Genomic DNA, 24,745 nt, shown 5'->3' with positions numbered 1-24,745 from the left:
TCTGTGCTAGCATTTTGCCTGCGGTCATAATGATACTAAGCTTTAACCTTACTTAATTTGCTGCTTGTTTGAGTTTCAGGTTGTATATAAAGTTCGCAAGGCATTTCATATCGTGTTCCAATTAACGTAACTTGTTACATAGAGACGGCTTGGAAACTGAGTTTTTAATAACATAAATGAGGACTTTAACTACTACTTTTTTCAATACGTACCTTTTTTGAAGAGTGTGCAATGTCTAGAGTTTATCGACAAACTAATAGTGAACACCTCTAAACGCGTTATTGTCATAAAAATACACATTGTCATTTTCTGGACATACCTAATTATATATGCATAAAATGACGCGTGTGGTTTTTAATAATGTAGTCGACTGACTATTAATTAAAATGTTCAGCCTCATTTTATATAATTATAAATGTAGGGTGGTAATGTTCAATAATATATACCTAGTGATATGTGACCAGCATGGCATGGTCTATCATGATAGAGGTGTGTCCTTAACCAAACCTTTTGTCGGTATTTACGATATTCAAGCAGCTGAATGCGTATTAGTTCCATACTTTCTGAATCATCCCTGAATGTTTTCGTTACGTTGTCACTAACATCCTGTATAGCTCGCACTTACGCGTTAGGCAGCACACGGTAAAAAAGAGATTTTTGTATGCAGTGTCCGGGCTGTATCTACATAGAAGGTAATAAACCTATGTAAACTTACGTTGTGTCTGAATCACACGAAAAGCTGTTGATGTTTCATATTGTCCTTTCGCTATCTATTTCTACTCGGCATTTCGAAGAAATGACGAAGAGAGGACGCGAAATGCAAAAGAATTTTCAACTTTACAATTCAGGACAACAAATACCTGTACACAATGTTGCAACAGCACATTTTTGTTTCAGCTTAATATTTCTTTCCATTACTTTCGGTTCGTGCAATTTTTTCAAGAGCGGAAATCTCGGATTACAACAAAGTAAAAAATAACTTTTCCCTGTTCACATTTTCTTAGCGTTTGTTTTCGCCAAATATCTGACAGAATCCTCTGTTTCAATACTGTTTTATTCTAAGTCGCCCCATAAAAATAGTTGCAAATCCTTGAAGTTCCGGAGTGTTGGCAAAATAGTCGACGGAGTATGTGATAGCTTAGTCGAAAGTTGTTCGAGTGGTGGGGCTATTTCGGCACCTTTCGATATCATTAGCTAAACCTAGACGAGGGCTTGCCATTTCGGTGGGCAAGTTTCGTAAGCGCTTCCCTCGCGCAAAGCGCATAAAGTCTGTTTCAGTGAGAAAGGCAACCCAATGCAGATATGCAAAATGGCTTGGCTGACTCGGCGACTCAGCAAGGCAAGGACAGGCAAATAGTTATCATCGGCCAAACACATCATCTGACCTCTCCTTCAGTCGTGTCGGTTTTCCGTTCCACTGAAGCAAGGAGGAGTAAGACGAGTCTGTGCGCCTGCGTTTTGCGCGAACGTCTGCGCACCTTAATATATCCTGCGTACCTGACCGTTTCATCGTCATCAGGTAGATCAGAACGTGATGTTTTCAAGTTAGTCTAGTTTCAGGATTCCATTTACATAATCTGAAGAGCTTATTTTTATGTGCCGCTGGTCGGTTTTTTACGTGACGTTAAATATACTCGTTAAAATATGCGTCAAACTTAATTACTGCTATCTTTCCATTAGGAGTTGCCTCTCTTTGACATGATCTAGTTCTCTCAGAGAACCATCTAATATACGGTTTGCGCCCACTTCGGGATCTTCAAGTATTGTGTCTGAAAATTATTAATGAATTATAGTCCATTGCGCAATCTTTCGTAGTGGCACACCCCGGAGACTTCATACAAAACACCTTACTTAACACAAACACATTGAAGTTATCGTACACGCGCATCTGTGTGTGACGTTTCACGCCCGTACAATTGAAGACTAGTATGACCGAGGTTGGGGGGGGGGGGGGGGGGGGGTCGTTTGAGTGGTTTGAGGTAAACTTAGCCCAGCCGCTGGTCGGGTGCGGAGAGTTGCCGTTCTAATACGTAGTTTAATATTCCTTATTCTATGGTAGCGGCTAAGATTAAGCGGCGAAGTAAAAAAGTGAGTATTTATTTATTCTGTTGCCCGTAACTTCGTCTATTTTACTCCTTTGACTTTCCAAAAGCGTTTTCAAGCGCTTTCGAATTCATTGCGGAATTAACTAATTATTGTTAATAAGTCAGAATCAGAATGATCTTGACATTCTTATATTATATATTATTATTAAAATATAACGTAAGGATTTAAGAATAGTCCCTTCAGTCCCAGCGGAGTCCACTTCCATAGTGTTCGCTATTTATTGTCGTCTCGGCCTCCGAATCGATAGCGTCGTCGCAAATGCACTGCTGAAAAACTTTCAACACTAAACAAGAAGGAAATTGAATACGATTTACGAACAGTTTATTCTCTACTGGCAAATTTTTTCGCTGATCCGATCCGAATCTAAATTTTAATTATATTTGACGTTTTTGATAAACACGGCTTATGAAAGAAAGCCTTGATTATCAAAGGTCGATGGGTTTAGAACACCACTGTTAAAAGTGGCGATAAGTTGTCTTTCAACGGCGCTCCGTCGTCCAGTGGTTGAGCATTTGGCTCACGATCCGGAGGTCCCGGGTTCGAATCCCCTAGGGGAAATATCACAAAAATTACTTTATCCCTAGTTTGGTTAGGACACTACAGGCTGATCACCTGATTGTCCGAAGCATGGATCAACTGATCCATGCTTCGGAAGGCACGATAAGCCGTTGGTCCCGGTTACTACTTACTGATGTAAGTAAGTCATTACATGAGTCATGTCAGGGGCTGTTGGCGGCTCAATAGTAACCCGAACACCAGGGTTGATGAGGTTGGTACTCCACCTCACAACCCACACGAGAGAAAAAATTGTCTTTAAACGACTTGTCACTGTTATCTGCCTAACTCAATAGAAATATGGATTACAAGCATGACGTCACGATTCATACGTAAGTTCTAAGACTGCATCGGGATTTGAAGAACAAATAAGTACTTAATTATTTTCGCACCAGACAGCAAACTTTTAAAAACAAAACAAAACAGAACATGTTTCTTCTCTGAAACACGTTGCAGTTGTAACTGAAACAAAACACGGTATCGTTAGTATGTGGCGCAGTTCTCTGTAGACGTAACGGAGCAAAGTGAATTAAATTTGGAGCGACGTTACAGAAACATTGTGGGTCTGCACTTCTGCACTTATCCAGATACGATGCAGACCGTGTCCATTGTTCTGCGGTGTCCGATGTCATTTTTGACGCTTATCACGTTTTTCTTGGGCTGTAAGGCCAATAACCGACTTCAGTACATCATCAGTCATCTGATACGGTTGACTTAGGTAAACAACTGTAACATGAGCATAACGCTAGCAGGAAATAGATATTTAATATGTATAGTTATATAGTTTGAAACGTTGATATAGTATATATACATATATAAAGTCCTCCTTGTCGTGTCCGACAACGGCGACCTCAGTCTCGGATGGACAGCTATTCTTCCTCCAATGTGACCGGGTTATCAGAACAAAGTTTGGCTTTGCCAGTCATATTCGAACGCACGAGAGAAGATACTGATTGATATAGTAAATAGTAGCCGGACCAATCATTCAGGAGCTATAAGAAACAAAAATTGCTCTTATTGAATTAACAATACTTATTGAATTACAATATCAGGCCTCATAAATCATCTAGAAAAGTTGTATGGGGCCTGATTATAACTAAATATTCCAATCTTTCGAAATATCGCATTTTTCCTAAAGTATAAAAGCATTGAAATATTACGCTTAATTGTATTTATATTGAATCGTATGTGGGATTGGAAACAGATAGAAGATTCAGATATAAAACCGATACGTGTTTCAAATATAAATGTTATACTTTTACTTTTATTAGTTGCATTCCCTTTTATAACTATAAAAAATCAAATAGAAAACCAATAGCGAATAGAAATCCAACTTTTCAGATTGAAATAATATATAAGTAATCTTTATCTGTCTGGCTACTCGTCTGTAAAATATATAAAAGTGAAATTATGAGACGTATGAAACTGAATATCATGTCATGTTTCTTTGTAAAAGTTTGGTAATAAAAACTTTTTCTTGATGACTAGCACTTTCCCGCGACCTTGTTCGCGTGGACGTTGGTTGTCGTGGCAAGGTTCCTGGGAAGTCCTTTTCGGTATTTATGACATTATAATATGCAACACTGCATGATGATCGGTTAAGGCAAACAAATAAGTTCATTTTCACATTTATATTACACTTCCTCGCAACCTGGCAAGTTTATGTTTCGTATAAAGAAGGATTACCAGAAAAAATATTAAATATGAGCATGAGGGTTTTTCTTTCTTAATAGTATTGTTCTAAATTCAAATTTAGTTGATCGTGTTTTGTTGAACAGAAATTCGGAAGTGTTTTAATTTTTGGACGCGAGGTACGATTTAAAAACATGTAAAAGTAACTTAGTAAAGGCAAGTCACAGCTTTTATATACCAAGGTATATCCTCGTAAGGCCCGGATTTCCAGACACAATAGTTAAACAATGGGATTTGGATTTTAAAAGGCATTTGGGCCTTACGAGCATATAAAAGCTGTGACTTGCCGTATCTAGATACTTAGTTCATACTTATCATTTATTTTAAGTTAGCGCCTGCAGGATTTCTGTTGGTAAAATAGGTCTACCTACTCAAACCGTAAACCTTCTAAAGCCTAGCAAATTGTATTGTAAATACGTTGTTTGTTATTTTGAAAGTCATAATAAAAGGTATCAATTACAAAGCTATCTACATTGTAATAAAAAAGTACAAAAAGCAGAAATACTGTCAATTTCCGACACGAACAATTAAAAATACACCATTTTTCGAATTCAGAATACAAATTGTTATAATTTTGTATTTAAAAAATGGCGTTCCCAAATTACATCCTCAAACATGCTACAAAAATTAAATGTAATTATAGTGTAACGTATAATTAGTGATAATTCCGAGTAATGGCTGCTGAATATTTTTTCATATGTCACGAATCACGCAGAAGTGAGGGTGTGATAAGCTATTTCCATGGATTTGGGTCGCCATTCGCGCGTCACGTCATAATCGGCGTATTACCAAAATGGCGGGTCATGACATGATAATGACAAATCAATTAAAAGCAAAAATATAATTGTGGTTAAAAAAAAAGAAAAAAGAAGAAGACAGAAGGTAGAGGTTACCCATGATATGGAATAAATGTGACACTTGGGAGGTATAATGTAGGTAGCATTAAGGTAACTAATGAATAGGGTATGTGACTGAATCACAGATAAAAAAAATGCTAATCTATAAATAGAAGCCAGTGCAAGACGATCAAAAATCAATCTCATTTTACTTTTCGACTTATGAATTAAGTAACAATCTTCTTCTTCTATCGTGTGGGTTGGGAGGTGGATTACCAACCCCATCAACCCTGGTGTCATGGTTACTCTGAGCCGCCAAAAGCCCCTGACATGACTCATGTAACGACTACTTGCTTACATCAGTAAGTAGTAACCGGGACTAACAGCTTAACGTGCCTTCCGAAGTACGGATCATCTTACTTTCGGACAATCAGGTGATCAGCCTGTAATATCCTAACCAAACTAGGGATGTTCCCACTATGGATTGCAATCCGGAAAAACGGATCCGGTAATCCGGCGGATCCGGCATCATTTAATGGTTACCGGATCCGGTACTAATATACCGGATCCGAAGACCGGATCCGGTGCTAGCAGTTTGAGGGAAAATAATATAGCTGTTGCATGAGTAGGTACTTTAAATGCGTTGTGCGTAGTGTTCATGCGTGCGAGTCGTTCGTCGCAATTTTTGCCATTCATTCATTCGACAGATTCATCAAATCATGATGGTATCTGTCATAATTTATAAATTCAAATTAAAATTCAAAAATATCTTTATTCAGTAGGTAACATAGTTACACTTTGAATCGTCAATTTTTACATAACGAACGTTTCATCCGCCTAAAACTACTGCAGCTTCTCACAACCTGTATAGCCGGGGAAAAGAAGCTGCAGGAGAAACCTCGGCACAGGGCCCTAGACGTTATTTAAAAAAATAAACATAAAATATTGGTATACAATTGAGTAATTTAGCTGCCTAATATCAGTTCTCAGACAGTTAATCCCATGCATTCATATCTTCTAAATAATCACTAACTTATAAAATAACCTTTTTGGTAAAGTTTTTGTTTAACTACTGTCTTAAAACAGTTGAAAGGCAAATTCTGAATGTCAATGGGAATCTTATTGTAAAAACGTATACATTGCCCCTTAAAAGATTTAGTAATCTTATGTAATCAACTGACTTCTAAATACCTAAGTCGATTTTATATATTTGTGATATTTTTTTATAAACTACCTAGATATAAGTGCAGTGACATTTGATTAACTCACTCATTTTGTACTAAAATGCGAAAAACATCTTGATTTAATCAATCCGGCCGGATCCGGTCGGACCCGGCTGGACTGAAAATGACGCCGGATTGCAATCCCTAGTTCCAACCGAGATTTGAACCCGGGACCCGGAAACATTGACTACGACCGTTGATCGCTTTTATTGGTGATGTCACAGGATGGTATTTCTAAAACAAACTCCATAGTAAATTTTCGTTTTGACGCTTCGTATAAAGTATATCATTTGACTAGGTTGTCAAGTAGCCTATTATCACATGGGTACCATAATAAAATTATGTACTAATTACGGTGTGAAGTTTTTAATAACACAGTTGGTCGAACCATTATAGACGGCGATACGGCTCATTACTTATCACGTTGGTCAAACAGAAAGCTCGGTGAGGTGTAAGTGGTAGTTCATCTAGGGATAGACGTCTGGCTACCCCAATTGGGATATAGCCGTGAGGTTATGTTATTACTTGTGTGCCAGCCATACTGCAATAGGCGCAAGTTATTCATAGTCATGACGATTCGGATGCAAACGCTCGTATAAAATACACATCGGCAGGGGAAAAACAGCATTTTGTCACGTCACAGCCGGCGGTGGTGGGGTCGGCGATTTAATTTGCATTTCATTAAACTGATGCGAATGACGTATGGCAGAACTCGACGTCTTGACGTATGGCAGAACTGGATGTCCGATATTCATGACGTCCTATAGGGCTAACATGCGCAACTTTTTATCGATTATGTCGTGTTTCGATTTGTGCTAACATATTAAACCAAATAAGTCGTTCTGTCAATATAAGTTCTAATAACATAATCAAGCACGCATGTTAGGGAAAAACAAACTTATCGATTTCGACAAAATTTATGAATCGATCGATAATTTTATCGCGTGCGTGTCAGCCCTGCTGGAATGATAAACGAAGTGTGACATTTAGCCACGTAGCTACCTGCGTCCTTAAGGCGATAAATGTAGGAGTAGGTAAGCAAGTAGGTACATAAGTAAATAGTTTTTTTTATAAACTTGACCAGGGCGGTTCAAAAGGCTACATCTCAGAAATTCATCTAAAAAAGCAATAGTGCTATTTGAAATTTGTTTGCATTGCGCACTTATTTTTATATACGCAAATGTCAAATTGGAATATTGCATTTTTTATATGAATTGCTGCGATGTGGCCGTTTTAACCCCCCAGATTGTATGTTCTTTATTTCAATGTAAGGAAATAGGGCCACAAAAAAAAGTAGTTTTGTTGTAGACCATACATGATTTCATGCTAGATAGTCTGTGTTATTTTTCTAAGTAAAACACTTTGTACAGTCAGTGCAGTGTTTGGTAGAGGAGAAAGTCTTACTTTAGCCCTTTGTATAGATTATATTAAGTAAAAAAAAAACCGTGATCCTATGCTAACAGTTCCAATCGTATTTGCAATATGCCATAAACATAAACTGCCTATATACGTCCCACTGCTCGGCACAGGCCTCCCCTCAATCAACCGGAGGGGGTATGGAGCATACTCCACCACGCTGCTCCACTGCGGGTTGGTGGAGGTGTTTTTACGGCTAATAGCCGGGACCAACGGCTTAACGTGCCCTCCGAAGCACGGAATCATGTTACTTTTTCGGACAATCAGGTGGTTCAAGCCTGAAAAGTCCTTACCAAACAAAGGATAGTCTCACAAAGCCATAAAACTTCACATATTTTCTTATTATCACCACGTGCAATGTACCAGTCCCTAATATGATAAACACAGATTCACTTGCAACTACAATAATCAGAACTCTATTACTGAACAAAATGGCCGATGATTTGTATCGTCCCAGTGCAGATGAAGGGAACAACAATGGGACTAAGAACGTGAAAGACCGCGGCATCGAGCACAGCGGGTAGCATAAGCGGAGCGGGACACGCGCTTATGCTTCATGGCCACCACCGATAAGGGTTCCTATTTTGAAAATTTAAAAATCCGAACCTAACCTAACCTTAATACTTATTCACTCAGTTCCCAAGAAATACGTTTTGGAGGTATGTAACCTAACCTGTATTGCACTGTTTTCCCTTTGCAGGTTGAATGGACAGATAGGCAGCCGCTTCGGACCCTGCGGACCCTGTGAAAAACGGGAGATAATGATGTTAATTATTATTCACCCAGGTGTTGGAAACATTAAAATATTAATCGACAATACTATTTGTAAGTAGTAAAATAAGTTTTTTTGTATGGTAATACTGCCCTACCGGAGCGTCACGAGACACGCATATTTTTTGTAACAATTATATAAAACTAAGAAAACCCCAATAAACAGTGAAATAAATCAAGGAGTTTAAGTTTTCATCACCGCCAGCACCACGCCACGACAGGAGACACCTCCACTTATAGTGCGGCATGGGCCGTACATTGGTCCTTCGAGAAGAAAAAATTTATCAGTGATACGTCGCTGCGTGGGAAAGGACAAAAGGAGCGCAAGATTTTACGTGAGTGCATCAAATTACAGCGATCCTGCGACTACGACATTGCAGCGAAAAGCATCTCTGTAACATTCGCATCGTTCCTGTGTGAAAATTTAACCCTTCAAGAAAGTTACAACGTGTCATCGTTAGTGTTCCGGCAGCGTCATCGGCAATATTCAACACTGAAACACTCTGAAACATCGTAATTACAACAAGACAAAAGTTACTTCAAGGAATTTAGTGCATGCATACTGCCTTTTTGAGTCGTTAATTACAACATAATACCTAAAGGTTAGTCATTATTTTGCATTGCATCCGCCATTGTATTTTTTCTACGTGTTTCGTCGTGTTCAACTGCTATCAATATCAAGGTCAACAAGATAAAATTTAATTTTTTGTGTGGTAACATTTTCAAAATTGTATCCGCCATATTTTTCTGAGTGCTTATCAAACTTCCCTCAATCACGTCAATCAAGTCAATATAATTTATTTGTGCAAGCAACATTAAAAAAAAAAAAACTTAAAAAATGGCAGATTATGCCACCTTAGTGAGTGCCAGAGGTTATGTGAAATCGTCTATAACGAGATTATATAATTTTGTGAAGTCTGATGCCTTTGATAAGGCTACGAAATCGATCCTTCTAGCCAAAAGGGAGCGACTTATTTCTGCGTTCAAGGATTACGAGGGCTACAACATGAAAATATTAACTACAAAACCGCAAGGCCCCGAGAGCGCGGAAGATGTCGGCGAGCAAGAAGATAAGTACGTCGAGATATTGGCTAGATTGAACGACGCCATTGCGGCTTTTGATAAAGAAGATGACCAACTCAAGACTAACAAAGAAGCTACACTACCTCTGGCCCAAATAAAACTGCCTAACGTGCAAATATGTACATTTACAGGGAAATATTGTGAGTATACGCCGTTCATAAACATTTTCAAATCAGTGATCCATAATAACCCCAACTTGGACAACGTCCAACGATTGTATTATTTAAGAAATTTTCTTAAAAACGAACCATTAGATCTCATTAAGAACTTACCCTTATCAGGAGAAAGTTACTCTGAGGCTTTGTCAATACTTACCGATAGGTACGAGAACAATACGCTCATCATGAATGATCATATTACGCAATTAATTGACCTGCCTAACATAAAGTCTTCTGCGACTAATATAAGGGACTTTGTTTCTCAAATAAAACAACATATAGCTGCATTAAAAAATCTAAATTCGAATGTAAGCAGTTGGGATCCTATTTTGTTGTGCATTCTTTTGCGTAAGATAGATACCTTTACAGCAAAGGCCTTTCAGATGGAGAGGGACGTGAAAAAACAGCCTACGTTGATAGAATTCCTAGAATACATGGAAAAGAGAGCCATGGCACTGGAAACTGTAGACGGAGCTCAACAACAGTCGCCGTCGCCGGGCTGCTCTGCAAGGGCACCCGCTCCAAAGCCGCTGAGTGTCTCACCATGTGCTGCGCAACCTCCTCCATGCCCATTCTGTAAGTATACTGGAAACGGTTCCCATAAGTTGTTTGCATGTCCGAAATTTAAATTGATACCTGTAAAAGAAAGAACAGCATTTGTTAATAAAAATAAATTATGTAAAGTGTGTTTGAATGCACACCAAGGCCGGTGTAGGTTTTTCTTCAGGTGTAATACCTGCAAAAAGGCTCACAGTACTCTATTACATGATGAAAGTTACACGAACGCCAACGTGCCGGAACAGGCTTCCCCTGTTGTCTTGATAGCTAAAAATAACCTTAATCAAACCTTACTTCCCACAGCACAGGTAAAACTGATGCGCAGTGACGGGACTGAACTACATATCAAGGCGCTGCTAGATACAGGGTCGCAAGTTTCTTTTGTTACTTCTCAGGTAGTACAGGAGCCGGGTCTCGAGCCAAAAGAGAGCAACATTGACATTGTTGGAATAACAAATGTCAACAACAAAGTAAAATACAGCATTTCCCTCGAAGTCCATTCTCTCACTTCGCAATTCAGGGTAGCTGTAAACTGCAGTGTGGTCGATAAAATTACATGTAAATTACCACAACGACAGTTCAAGAAGATTACTCTGCCCCCTGGTATTAGGTTGGCAGACGAGAGCTACAATAATCCTAGCGACATAGATATGCTAATGGGATGTGACGTATTTTTCCAGATCCTCCTGCCTAATCAAGAGCTGCAGAATGTGGACAGCGGCGCCGCTGCTTCCCCAGCTCCGTGCATCATCAGCACGCAATTTGGCCATATATTAGGAGGTACCATAACTAATACTCAAGTAAGTCATTCTCATTCACAAGAAAAAGTATCACTCTTATGCACTTCTTGTGACGAAAGCATCAGCAAAACAATGAAGCAGTTTTGGCAAACTGAGGATGTGCCTATAATATTTAATGAGGCTTCAACTGAAGCAGAGCTTTGTGAAGATAACTTCAAAGGCTCAGTACAGTTAAATAATAAGCAATTTCAAGTAGATTTGCCAATTAAGGTGCCTCTAGAGCAAGTCAATGACCATTTAGGCGATTCTTTCAATCTTGCCCTGAATCGGTTTGTCAACTTAGAAAAAAAACTTCATAAAAACAAAGAATTGTTTCAACAATATAAGCATTTCATAGATGAAATCATCGAGCTAGGACATGGACAGTATATAGACATTGGGCAATACGATTTTAAAAATGATCCTATTTACTTTTTACCTCATCATGGGGTCATTAATGAAAAGAGTAAATCAACAAAATTAAGGGTTGTTTTCGATGGGTCTATGTTGACCAATAAAAAGGTGTCATTAAATGACATATTGCTCAATGGCTCTGTTGTCCAGAACGATTTATTCGAAATACTTTTATTATTTCGACTTGGTACTCACATGTTTACCACGGATATAAAGAAAATGTTTCGGTGCATTGCTTTAAATCCTACTCATGCCTCATTACAGAACATCCTGTGGAGAGAGGATCCCAACCAGGAGATCAAATGCATTCAGCTGACCACCGTCACCTACGGTCTCAAAAGCTCCAGCTTCCTCGCGACGCGGTGCCTGTATGAGCTCGCAGATATGCATGAGGGGGAGCTACCTCTTGCTTCCTATATTTTAAAAAATTGTACATATGTTGATGACATATTGTATGCAAACTTTGATCTGAATACTACAATAGAAGCTAAAAATCAAGTAACACAATTGTTAGAAAGGGGTAGCTTTCACACACATAAATGGGCGTCCAATGTTCCTCAAATTCTGCAAAATATCCCAGAAAATGAGCAACAATTTGATAATATTGACTTTGAAAAAGATAATTTCAATTTAAAAACATTGGGCATTAACTATAATGTAAAAGATGACTGCTTTATCATAACCTGTCCCACAAAGTTCGGTGACAGGCCTGTAACTAAACGAGAAGTTCTCAGTTTCATATCAAAGTTTTATGATCCCCCTGGGTTTGTAGCCCCAATAATAATAACTGCAAAGAGCTTCATACAGACACTGTGGGCTGCGAATATCAGTTGGGATTCTCCCTTGACAGGTGATCTGAGGGAAAAATGGTTGTTGTTTGTTAAAAGCTTAGATAGCATGGCACCTATTACTTTGCAAAGAAATATAAATACTTCACATGCATCGTCAACACAGCTCATTGGGTTTGCTGATGCTTCCAGCACGACGGCTTACGGCTGCTGCATTTATTTGAGAGTGATACATGAAGGTAATGCACGCTTATACTTACTTTGCTCCAAGTCCCGTGTTAACCCGCTTAACAAGCCACTAACTGTGCCCCGACTGGAACTGAATGCTGTACTACTGCTGGCCAAGTTAATGGTAAAAGTACATAAAGCTATTAGCACAAAAATAACAGTGGATAATACTTACTTGTTTACTGACTCAAAAATAGTCCTAGCGTGGATTGGCACACAGATAACGCAGCTTAACGCTTATGTGGCAAACAGAGTCCAAGTTGTAGCACAGTTAACGGCCGGGTGGACTTGGCACTACGTCCCTACTCATGACAACCCTGCGGACTGCATCACGCGCGGCGTGACTCCCCAGGAGCTTGCGGGCAACACCTTGTGGTGGCGCGGCCCTACATTCCTGCGAAATCATGAGTATAGGTTTGATGAAAGGTTATTTTTAGCTATCAAGACAACAGGGGAAGCCTGTTCCGGCACGTTGGCGTTCGTGTAACTTTCATCATGTAATAGAGTACTGTGAGCCTTTTTGCAGGTATTACACCTGAAGAAAAACCTACACCGGCCTTGGTGTGCATTCAAACACACTTTACATAATTTATTTTTATTAACAAATGCTGTTCTTTCTTTTACAGGTATCAATTTAAATTTCGGACATGCAAACAACTTATGGGAACCGTTTCCAGTATACTTACAGAATGGGCATGGAGGAGGTGGTCCTTCGAGCCGGATCTGAACCAGCGACCTATGGATAATGAAATATTGACTTACCTGTTAATACTTTACCTGAAATGAAAGTGTCATCTTCAAAAGTTGAAACTACAGTTTCCAGCTCCATCGCTCTCTCGGCAGCACTAGGCTCTCCTGACATATTTGATAAATATTCAAATGTTCAAAAAATGACTAGAATATTCGCATATGTTTGGCGTTTCTATAAAAATTGTAAAACAAAAGATAACAATAAAAGAATTAAAAATAACTTCTTAACAAGCAGCGAAATAAAAAATTCATTGTTATTAATTATAAAACATGAACAAAATAAATATTTTTCTAAGGAAATAAATTCATTAAAAAATAATACAAAATTAAATGATAATTCATTAAAAATGTTACATCCCTTTCTGGATGAAAATGGCATGGTCAGAGTTGGTGGGCGACTCCACAATTCTGCTCTTCCCTATGCACAAAGGCATCCCGTCATTCTGCCTAAACAATCGCGTATAACTGATATGATCATTCATGGTGAGCACTTACGGTTACTGCACGCAGGCCCTAAGCTTTTACTATCAGTACTTAATGAGAGATATTGGTTAATAAATGGTTTAAGACATGTTAAAAAGATTGTTTACAAATGTAATGTATGTTTCAGATTGAAAGCTGAGGCTTCAAAGCAGATGATGGGTTCCTTGCCGTCTGATAGGGTTACCCAGGCTCTTCCATTTGATCGGGTTGGCATAGACTATGCCGGACCGTTCAACATTAAACAATCCAGGATAAGACGACCTGTGATATCAAAAGGTTATTTTTGCCTATTTGTTTGTTTCACAACGAAAGCGGTTCATTTAGAAGTCGTGTCAGACATGACAACCGCATCATTTCTTGCCTGCTTCAAACGTTTTGTTTCGCGGAGGGGTCTCCCCCATGACGTTTACTGTGATAACGCAAGTAATTTCAAGGGGGCAAGGAACCAATTAACTGACTTATATAACTTAGTCAACTCTCAGAGCCACCAGGCACAGGTCAATAATTATGCTATTCAAAACAATGTTCGCTTTCATTTTATACCGAGCTATTCGCCTGTGTTCGGGGGGCTCTGGGAGGCGGCTGTAAAAAGTACTAAGCATCACTTAAGACGTACCGTTCAAAACGTTGTACTTACCTATGAGGAGATGTGTACTGTTCTCGCGCAGATAGAGGCGATATTAAATTCCAGACCTCTGGTACCTCTATCAAGTAATAGTGACGATTTTTCATACCTCACGCCTGGTCATTTCTTAACTGGCAGGGCGCTCGTTTCGTATCCTGAACGTGACCTAACTAATGTTCCTATTTCAAGGATAAGATTATGGAATGTCACTAATAAAATAGTCCAATCATTCTGGAGCACGTGGAGTAAATATTACTTAAATAATTTACAAAACCGACCTAAATGGCGTGACGAGTGCCGGAATATAAAAGTTGGCGATTTAGTTTTGCTGCGTGATGACGGTACACCTCCCCTCACATGGCCTATGGGTCGCATAACTAAAGTCTTTCCAGGTAAAGACGATAAAGTAAGAGCGTTTGAAGTGATGACTTCAAATAAGCATAAACATGTAAGGTCTATTACAAAAGTTTGTTTATTTCCTATAAACGACAAGTGATAAGTTTCACATAGTTCGTAGGCCATCTTAGGATGTGCAGTTAGTGTTATAATTAACCTAATTTGTGATGCCAAGAACAAAACTAGCTATAAGCAAATAATTTTAAAATAATATTAAGTTTATAAGTTGCATAAAACTTTAAAATACTTACCTCATACTTACTTATTGATGTACTCATAAGTTGGTCATTCATAAAAAGGTACTTTGTGTAGGTGCTTTCACTTCATGTAGTAGGTACCTAAATTCTTATTTTTAAATGTAAAATTGTTTATCTGTATAAGTAACTAAGAGTTATTTTTCTTTAACCAAAATTTATTTAGCACTCACAGTGTTATGTTAACTAATATGGATATCTTTTGAAATGTTAGTGGTTACCTTTTATGGCTATGAGGATATAAACAGCTAATGTTATATAATCTTAATAAATAGTTTATGATTATAAGCAGCTATTGTCTTATGGCTAAATTGTCACTTAATTTTCTGCATTTAAAATGTATGTAACTTCAGTTATTATTACCGGTGGCCACAATTTTTCTGTTTTATTCGCGGCCCCCAATATGTTGGAAACATTAAAATATTAATCGACAATACTATTTGTAAGTAGTAAAATAAGTTTTTTTGTATGGTAATACTGCCCTACCGGAGCGTCACGAGACACGCATATTTTTTGTAACAATTATATAAAACTAAGAAAACCCCAATAAATAGTGAAATAAATCAAGGAGTTTAAGTTTTCATCACCGCCAGCACCACGCCACGACAGGAGACACCTCCACTTATAGTGCGGCATGGGCCGTACACAGGCACATTTTATATAGATAATTCGTATGACATGAGTGACGCACAATCGAAAATAGGAAGAGTTTAAAAAGCCGAACAACATTGTTTGATATAATATACCGGGTGTTAGTGACATCGTAACGAATACTGAAAGGGATGATTCAGACCATGATTCTGAGTTAATATCTAGTGGAATTTTCCGTCGCAAAATTCATGAAATTTTGAGTTTTGTTTTTAATTATTTTCAATTCCATATTGTGCTTTTAGCTGCATAGAACCCAAATTTCAATAAAAAAAACAATAATGACAAATTATCGAAAATTTTCGATGTAATGGAGACAACAGCTGCTCGAACGGGTCAACGGCCACACGCACCGCGCCGCGCGCCCCGCTCCGCACGCCCCGCTCCGCGCGCCCCGCGCCGCACGCCGGCGGCGCGGCGGCGGCGCGGCGGCGGCGCGGCCTACAAAGTAGGCACTACGAACCGATCCTATTTCTTTCTCTGTCTATCGTAAATTATAAATTTATTTTATTCTTATTCTTAAATGGACGGATAATCAACAGGCATAAAATTTATGGAATACACGTCAATTTTAAGCAGAAATCTAAAACAACCGACAGAATTAAGTTACCAGCGAGATACCTTTTTGATTCGACCGGGTTATTCATTCATTTACTCATAGGAATCAGGGCCATTATCTACCTAAAACAGTTGAAACAGTAAATAATTGTATTCTTTGTTGTCATTAGAATAACTAACAACCAACTAACACAACCACCACAGATTAGGTAATTAGTTACCTACTATGTCAACCATCCACCAACTTAGTATGTAAGTACCTACGCAAAACCTCGCTACACAAAAATCGAAAATAAATAAATCTTTTAGATCAATACCCATTATTGTTACAAAGCAAGACCTATCGGTACTATCGCTAGTATCGATCTAAATGTACTATCACTACTTTCGATAGTTTAGACAATTTTCAAGTTCAACAATTGATAATCTACCTATCGATAGTTCGGCAACTCCGCCGCGTAGGCAATGTCGGCATGTTCAAAGAAAAAACTTGTCCGAGTGGAGTGATCTTATTTTTCTTGTTACATGTTGGTACCGTACCGAGGTACTAAGTACTAAGTTATTCGTAGTTTTAAATCTCATTGTTAAATCATCAGTAAAGAACTAATTAAACCTATCCTGTTCTGTGTACAATATTCATGTAACGGCTACGTGCTTACATAAGTACCTAGTAGACGGGAGCAACGACTTAACGTACCTTCCGAAGCACGGATCATTTTACTTTCGGACAATCAGGTGATCAGCCTGTAACGTCCCAACCAAAGGCCTTATAAACAGATTTTTGTGATATGTCCCCACCGGAATACGAACCCGGACCCTCCGCATCCCATCGCTCAACCACTGGACCACATAGGCCAAGAAGGTTCTAAGACATAATTAAAGGATCCTGGGACGCAAGACCTCCAAGTTAGGGCTTGTTTGATCTGTCTTGATGGATACTCGGACGTGAATAGCCTCACGGATCAAGGGCAACGCGCGCCAATAAAGTAGGCATTACGAACAGATACTAGGTATTTCTTTGAGTTGATAGGTATCAAGTGAAGTTTCCTGTCGCCAAATTCATAAAAATAATAGATTTTTTTCAGTCCCATATTGTGTTTTAAGCTGCATAGAACGCACATTTAAAATAAACAAATAAAAATTACTAATTATTAAATTTTATCAATGTCATCAATAATAATAATAACGTATATCTACAACTTCAGCTATGCGCAGGTGAATAGCCGGCGCACGGGTCAAGGGCAACGCTCGCCAATAAAGTAGGCATACGAACAGATACTATTTCTTTCTCTGTCACTTGCACCATAAACATACTTCTCTCTCTCTCTCTAGTCGTCGGCTCGACGCGGCCGCGGCCGGTGCGTCGTCGGCGCCCTTAGTCGGCGCCTTTGATGCTTTGCGCTAACGCCGCCGCGCGCGCTTCCGCTCAGTCGAATACTAAGCTTGACCCGAATCGCGTGATGTTTTTCGAGGATATTTTTTTCGTGTTTGTGAGTGTTTGTTTCATTCTGTAAATGAGTAGTGTCGACTATGATGATAGATCATAGACCATTTACTGCGCAAAAGTATGGAAGATTGTTGATGTTTATTAAAGAGCAAGGTGTTGTGTTTGTGAGTGCGTGTGATACCTACCTACCGCGGAGGAAACGCGATGTTGCATACCTACGTGACGTGACATGTTCTAGGGTACCTACCTAGGTACTTCATCCGAAGGAATAACAATTAAGGTAAGGCAAGAGTAGGGTTTTTATTGTTAATAAGTTAGGAACGTTTTAATAACTGGTAGGTAGGTACCGTGCGTGAAAAATCGTGGCAGTAGGTGTTCTACTTCAACAAACAACATTTTTAAACGTTGAACCACTACTAAGCATCTAAATACAAGAGAATGAAAACTCCTACCTAGATATCAACATCGTATCTCACACGCGTAACGTAGCCGCGCGTAAGTTTAGCGTCTGTGTGGCGCGTTGTTCGACTTACATTGCGGCACAGTAAAAATTGAAAATCTTAATTAAACATTTGCGACAAGAAAAACACCCACCATCGTTTTTAGTACAATAAAATAGGCGTTCCATTTTTTTTTTCGTTACGATGTCACTAACACCCTGTATATTAATCCGAAATAAAAATAAATTAATCCGAAAGAGATAGATTTAACTTTACCAGTTTTCCCGCCCCGCTGTCCGCTCTTGTCGCGGCCTCGTCCCAAGAAACAGAGTGCTTGAAGACAGTTCTTTGTTGGCAACTGTAATACGAAGGTAATACGTTTTATGACAAATTGGAGCCTCTACCAGCCAAGACAGGATGTAGGGACTGCCCGCTCAGGTACACTGCATTGGATTTAGATGTCCTATTTTGTAGGATTTAGAAATATTGTAAAGGAAATGGAAGTGCGTTATTATCTTGGAATAAAAATGGTGCGATAATAGAAGATATTATGTAATGCGGTTATCTGGAGCTATAATAGATATATGTGGATCTGATAGATTGGGAAAAAGTGGTGCAAAATTCAGGAGGCCTACCCAGCAGTGGAATGATACAGTGCAGTGAAAACCTTTCTTTTTTGAACAAGCTTTTCTTAAATATCTCCCCAACACAGCACAATGATTCTAAACGTATCTAAATCCGATCCGACGTTGCTTGTAGGTATATATCTATATCTACTAATACCACTCAAACTGTCGATGAGGGTACTCGGTAATAATTAGTCTGGGCGAACCTATATAGGTCCCAAATAGGGTCTAGAATTAATTCGTACCTAACGACCACCACAGACACATTAGTTTAATTGTACCTATTGCCTATTCGGACAAGATTATCTTCTATCTAAATGTTTGTTTGTTTTCTATTGTATCCGATGTCTAAAGTAAGTTGTTGAGAATAGTTTTGTTGGTTTAGGAAATAATTCACTTACCTAGATTGTTTTCTTTTTATCAAAAAACAAAATATCCATCATTGTTTAGTTCATCCTGCGATGGATGTACGTCTGACTACCCCAATTAGGATATAGTCATGGGCTTATTTTATGTATAAAAAACTATTACAGCCCTGTGAAGAACCCTTATCGCAGTATCACGGGTTCGAATCTCGGCTCCGAATTCGGTTTTACGATTTCGAGCTCATTTTTGGATCATAGATAATTCTTATTACGTGGGTTCAATCGCTACATGGAATATAAACAGACATAGCTAGCGAGGAGTGTCTGTGTGTAATGTGTACCAGTGTACTTCTGGTGAGTAGCGAATCTGGTTAGTAGAGAATCTGGTGAGTTGCGAATCTGGTGAATTGAGAATCCGGTAAACTGCTTCGAAAGGGTACCTCTACCTCTTCGGATACAGGCGTGATCCTCTTTTGCTTCTTCTAATCCTTTTATCCCCTGTTGGGATGTAGGGATCGAATAACGGATTTCCACTCCTCGCGATCTTTCGAAAATTGCTGCTTCCATCTACACAGTTGCTGGTCCAGAGGTATCAATATCTTCCCAGACTGGTCTTTGATGGGTTTTTCGGTATTGGGTTTGTTGCACAGTTCTTTTGCCGCCCTGTATACATCCCTCGTATTCCCAACCAAAGCAGAAGACTCTGCAGTCTCTGCGATGCTATCAGCCTAAATTCGCTTGTCAATCTTAAGGCTTCGCTTGATATTAGTCTCGCACTAGAAGCAAGATAAGCTAGTTTTTCCTTCTCATCAGGCGTGGTACTATTTTATGTTACTTTTTTAAGTTTTTTATTTATTTATTTCTTTGTACACAATGAAACAGACACAAGAAACATACAAAAAAAACAGTCTTTCAGTAAAAAATAAATAAAAAATATAGTAATATAAACTCAATGTCTAGTTCCCACCGCGCTAAGCAGAGATTATGGAATTCCATTCGCTTCGATACTGACACGCTTCTCTTCCTTCCTCCACATTCATTCATTAAAGTTTTATGAAGGGCATGCAATTGATTACAGGTGGTTCAGCTTTTTGGGTATTACCTGTTCTATAAAATCCGGAATTTTTCCGGCTTCTAATCTTAATCGAAGTTACTATTTTGCTTTTATACAAATTGGTAGATCTTATTTAGATGTACGAAAAAGGGAAAAAAGTTAATAAAGAAGGTTTTCTTGGAAACTAAATTCATTCCGTTTCCGGATTGCCGCTTAACTCAGTAAGTAATTTTAAATATTGAAAACAGCTTTAATTCCGGCTTTCAGAGAACACTTTAATCTTGTTTTGGAATTTAAAATATTTATCTTTTTTTTTAAATTTAGTTCTGTCCATTAAAGTATATTTGATTTGATTTTGAATATATTTAATATCCTGTGACACTTTGTTAATAATGGTGCTGATTAAAGTAAGCATATTCGACTTTAAAATCAACTGAACTTTATTTATTGTAGAAGATAAAATAATATGTAGGTATGTATGTTTTATTGTTGTACACAGTAGTGTAGTAGTAGTTGTAAGTGCTATAGTAGTATATGGTGTTGGAGGAGGATGGAAAGAATAAGTTAGACATAAAGTGTATTTGTATTTTATTGTATTGTAAAGGGTTACAAATGAGGAAGTGCTAGTAAGAGTAAGGGAAAAAGACAAATACTAAGAATTATTGAGGACAGAAGAGGCAAGATAATTGGACACCTAATAAGACACGACGAATTTATTAAAAACATCAAAGAAGGAAAACTAGAAGGAGAGAGAGAAAGGGAAGACCAAAAAGAGCTTACACGGAACAGATTACAGAAAAGGTCAATGTCGTGTCTTACGCAGGCATAAAAAACCCTTTCAAAATTGTGTATTGGCAAATAACCCATCAGAATTACGACGACAGCACACATCAAGCAGGTTGAATATCACTGGGATGCTTATTTTATTCACCGGGGTTATTCATTCATTCGTCTTAAAAATACCTATTGTCAATCACCCGTCCTTTTTCTTTTTGGCGGATAAGAAAATGACGGGTATAGCTTAAGATAAAATTAGGTGTCTGCAGATATCGGGGTAATTTTTAAGATAACGAAGGGTAATGATTCTTAGTATTTAATTAGTTGACAAATATATAGTGAAAATTATACAGTGTTTTTACTGACTTTAGAATCCTGTGTACATAAAAAAATCTGTATTACGTAACAAAATGTTCGTGAGAAAATAATAATGTAATAAAAAAAAGTATAATTTGATTTCATTTGATTTAAGGTAGGTACATAATTTAAGAGAAGTGTGTCAGGATCGAAGCAAATGGAATTCTATAGTCTCTGCTTACCCCGGTGGGAAATAGGCGTGAGTTTATGTATGTATGTACATAATTTAAGAAAGTCATTGACCGGAGTCTGAATGTATAATATAGAAAAAAATTGCCCATCCCAAGTAATTCTATTGAAATTTCCTTCAAGAGAAAAGGTTGTTGAACTTACCTTTTCCTGTCGTTTGAAATAAATTTATCTTACACCATAGCTATTGACGAGATAAAGAGTAGAATCCTTCGGCAAGTTAGCAAAGTGTTAACTTTCTACCAGTTATAGTTTTTAATCATCAGAACAGGCATTAAAGTACTATTTAATTACCCGAGTGCAGCGAAGATGAAAGTGAGTTATGTGTTTGATCGCTATGTATGTAGTTTTTTTTAAAAGAACGTCTAGCGCTCTGTTCTGAGGTTTTTTCTTGCAGCTTCTTTTCCCTGGCTATTTAATTACTAATCTGTGATATCCCTTTTTTAACAGATTATCAGATTAGTAATTAAATATTAAAAGGTAACAAGAAGTTATATAGAAAATGTGTCCACAAAGGGATACTGTCCTTTCCAACATGGTGGACTGTTTATAATAGGCGATGGATTGGTAACATGTTAGCTACCGAATATAGATAATTATAATGGCTCGATTCCTGCCCAATCATCCGTCCCTTTCGTTTTCGGCGGGTATGAGAATGACAGGTATAATAAAATAAAATTAGATGGTGTCTACAGGAATCAGCACCAATAATAGAACTTGAATACAAAGTGCGGCGATGATTTATAGCAGTCGAGATAAGTACAGATATGCGTGTATATTATATAGATATAATATTATATATTAACATTATATACAGATGGTCCGCAGTTTTTTTTGACGTGACTCACTTGTAGATTTGCCGCAAATGGCATTAGCCACTTGGCCGGACAAAGGGGAGCGCCGAGTGCTCTCCCCCGGTGATGAAAACACGTGCATAATATTAATATTTACAAAGGCTGACGAAAGCAGCCAAAAACCCGACGCACAAAAACAAAGCGCAAATGAAAGAATTTAATAACATCCAAATCTAGTAAAAACCGTACTACGTAAAACCTACCGGCCGTTTGCAAATGCACACAGGTTTCCATTCGCAATATGATTTCATTCGATGAATGACTGAGTAGCAATTAGATTGAGCAAACACATGCAACCACTCGGTTGGAACAATATGAGATGGGTGCAACAAAGGCGTACCTAGTTGGCGGTATTGGAATCGTGGCTATTGAAATCGTCAATATACATAGATGTTAGCTAGCCTCTGTGGGGGAAATTGACCATTCTTTTGTTTCATTTAACCACGGAATGAAAGAAGGTCCGAAAGGTCCTAACGCGCATTTTGTTTGAGAACGCTGTCGCCGGTTCAACCTCTCTTTTACTACTACTCCTGCACCTGCAGGTAACTATGATAGCTCTACTCCTTCTGAAATTCCATAGTAATTTTACCGCAAGTAATTTTACAGCAATGTAGATTTCATCATTATTTTTCGTAAGATACTGCATGCAAAAGTATTTTTTTGGTAAACAGTCGACCAAGCTAAAACAAAAGAATGACCAATTAACCGGAATAAGCACTAAATCATCAATGTCACCATCAGAAATCAAGCCAGACCTCCAGATCTTGAGCAATGCTCTAACAGCTAGACTATGGTTACTGTTTGAGGCGGAAGATCTCGATACAGTTATAACGAAAAATGTAAACGTATTTGGGTCTACATTATATCATGATACAAAATTATCTGTGTAGAGAATATTCAGATTATAAGAAATTATAAGCACATACCGACGAAAAAAGTTTGTAATTCATTAGGTCTTATCGAGTCTGCTTCAACACAAAAAAGAGTACTTTTCAGAGTTCATAGTAATGAGCTTGACTGGTCAAATAGAAATAAATAGCAGAGGAATAATTTAAACAGTGTTGGATATATCCTCTATTATATATATTGTTGACCTTCATAAAGCCTGGTCCCCATTTGTTTAGCCATACGCCATTAAGTACTTGTAGTAAAATGTAATTGAAACCGTCTGCGAGAAGACAGATAATGTATGCGTAATAAACATGAGAATTTTGAAGTACGTAAAGTGAAGTTATCTAGAGCGTTCTAGAACGTCTAAATCAAGAAAGCCTGGAGACAACATTAAGATTATGCAAAGGTGTTTGGCTAAAGTATTTTTCCCGGTCTACCGTCAATATTTCTCGAAGCTACTTAGAGGTGTTTACCCGCGCGACGTTATGCTTGAGCCGACAATACGCTTCTTTCCCTGCCACGGAACTGTTTTGGACAGAGGATCTGTAGAGTCGCTGTATAGGTGATATGTTTATTTTTTAACATTATTATTTGGGTGATGGGCTGGTAACCTGTCACTGATAAAGCGTTGTTCAACATTTTTCTTTCTTTTTTGGTGTGACTCATTGAAGTTTCGCATATGGCTTTAAATCATTTGACTTCAATAGGAATAAAAAACATATCTACCAGTAGTTTTCATGTAATTTCAACTGTATCTACTCTGGCCTAGGATAGGAGTCGTATCTGTTTGTCTCGATTTGCTAATGAAAAGGTACTTACTTATAGGTAAGTATTTTTAATATTTTTTAGCAGGTGGGTAAACTTCTCTCGATACTAAGTATAATATGTAAATATAGGTGTCAGCGATTCTGTTTGTGTGAATGTCTTGTGAATGCCCGATACCAAGTGGCTGGCAGTTGCCTTTTAATAACTTACAACTTTGCCCATTCTTATAGAGACCACGCGCATGATTCTATATACATAAATAGCCTATATACGTCCCACTGCGGGGCTCAGGCCTCCCCTCAATCAACCGGAGAGGGTACGGAGCATATTCCACCACGCTGCTCCACTGCGGGTTGGTGGAGGTGTTTTTATGGCTAATAGCCAGGACCAACGGCTTAACGTGGCCTCCGAAGCATAAAATCGTCTTACTTTTTCAGACAATCAGGTGATTTAAGCCTGGAAAGTCCTTACCAAACAAAGAACAATCTCACAAAGTGATTCCGACAATGTCCCCATCGGGAATCGAACCCGGACCTCCACATCGTGAGCCTAACGCGGTTAGAGTTACGATTTAAGGTTAGAGGTAAGTGGGTAGAACCACTAGACCACGGAGGCTGTGTGGAGGATTCTATATAGATATTGGATAAACTTTCGTAATG

The 24,745-nt window shown here is 38.3% G+C and overlaps 3 protein-coding genes across 4 annotated transcripts in view; all 3 read left to right on the top strand.

The window, feature by feature from the left end:
- Positions 1-24,745, top strand: part of LOC126371256 (organic cation transporter protein-like) — a 328,816-nt gene that overhangs the window by 214,678 nt on the left and 89,393 nt on the right. The gene's annotated exons all lie outside the window — the stretch shown is intronic.
- Positions 9,438-12,503, top strand: LOC126371630 (uncharacterized). Its single transcript, XM_050016944.1, has 3 exons — positions 9,438-9,822; positions 10,224-10,416; positions 11,079-12,503. The coding sequence occupies exons 1-3, from the start codon at positions 9,438-9,440 to the stop codon at positions 11,173-11,175; spliced, it is 675 nt and encodes a 224-aa protein (XP_049872901.1). The 3' UTR covers positions 11,176-12,503.
- On the top strand, positions 11,811-13,094 carry LOC126371628 (uncharacterized). Its single transcript, XM_050016943.1, has one exon. The coding sequence runs from the start codon at positions 11,811-11,813 to the stop codon at positions 13,092-13,094; it is 1,284 nt and encodes a 427-aa protein (XP_049872900.1).

The sequence above is a fragment of the Pectinophora gossypiella genome, chromosome 12 (genome assembly GCF_024362695.1).
Source record: "Pectinophora gossypiella chromosome 12, ilPecGoss1.1, whole genome shotgun sequence".
Lineage (NCBI taxonomy): Eukaryota > Metazoa > Arthropoda > Insecta > Lepidoptera > Gelechiidae > Pectinophora > Pectinophora gossypiella.
Note: the sequence above shows the minus strand (reverse complement) of the source record. Positions and strands in the feature narration are given on the sequence as shown.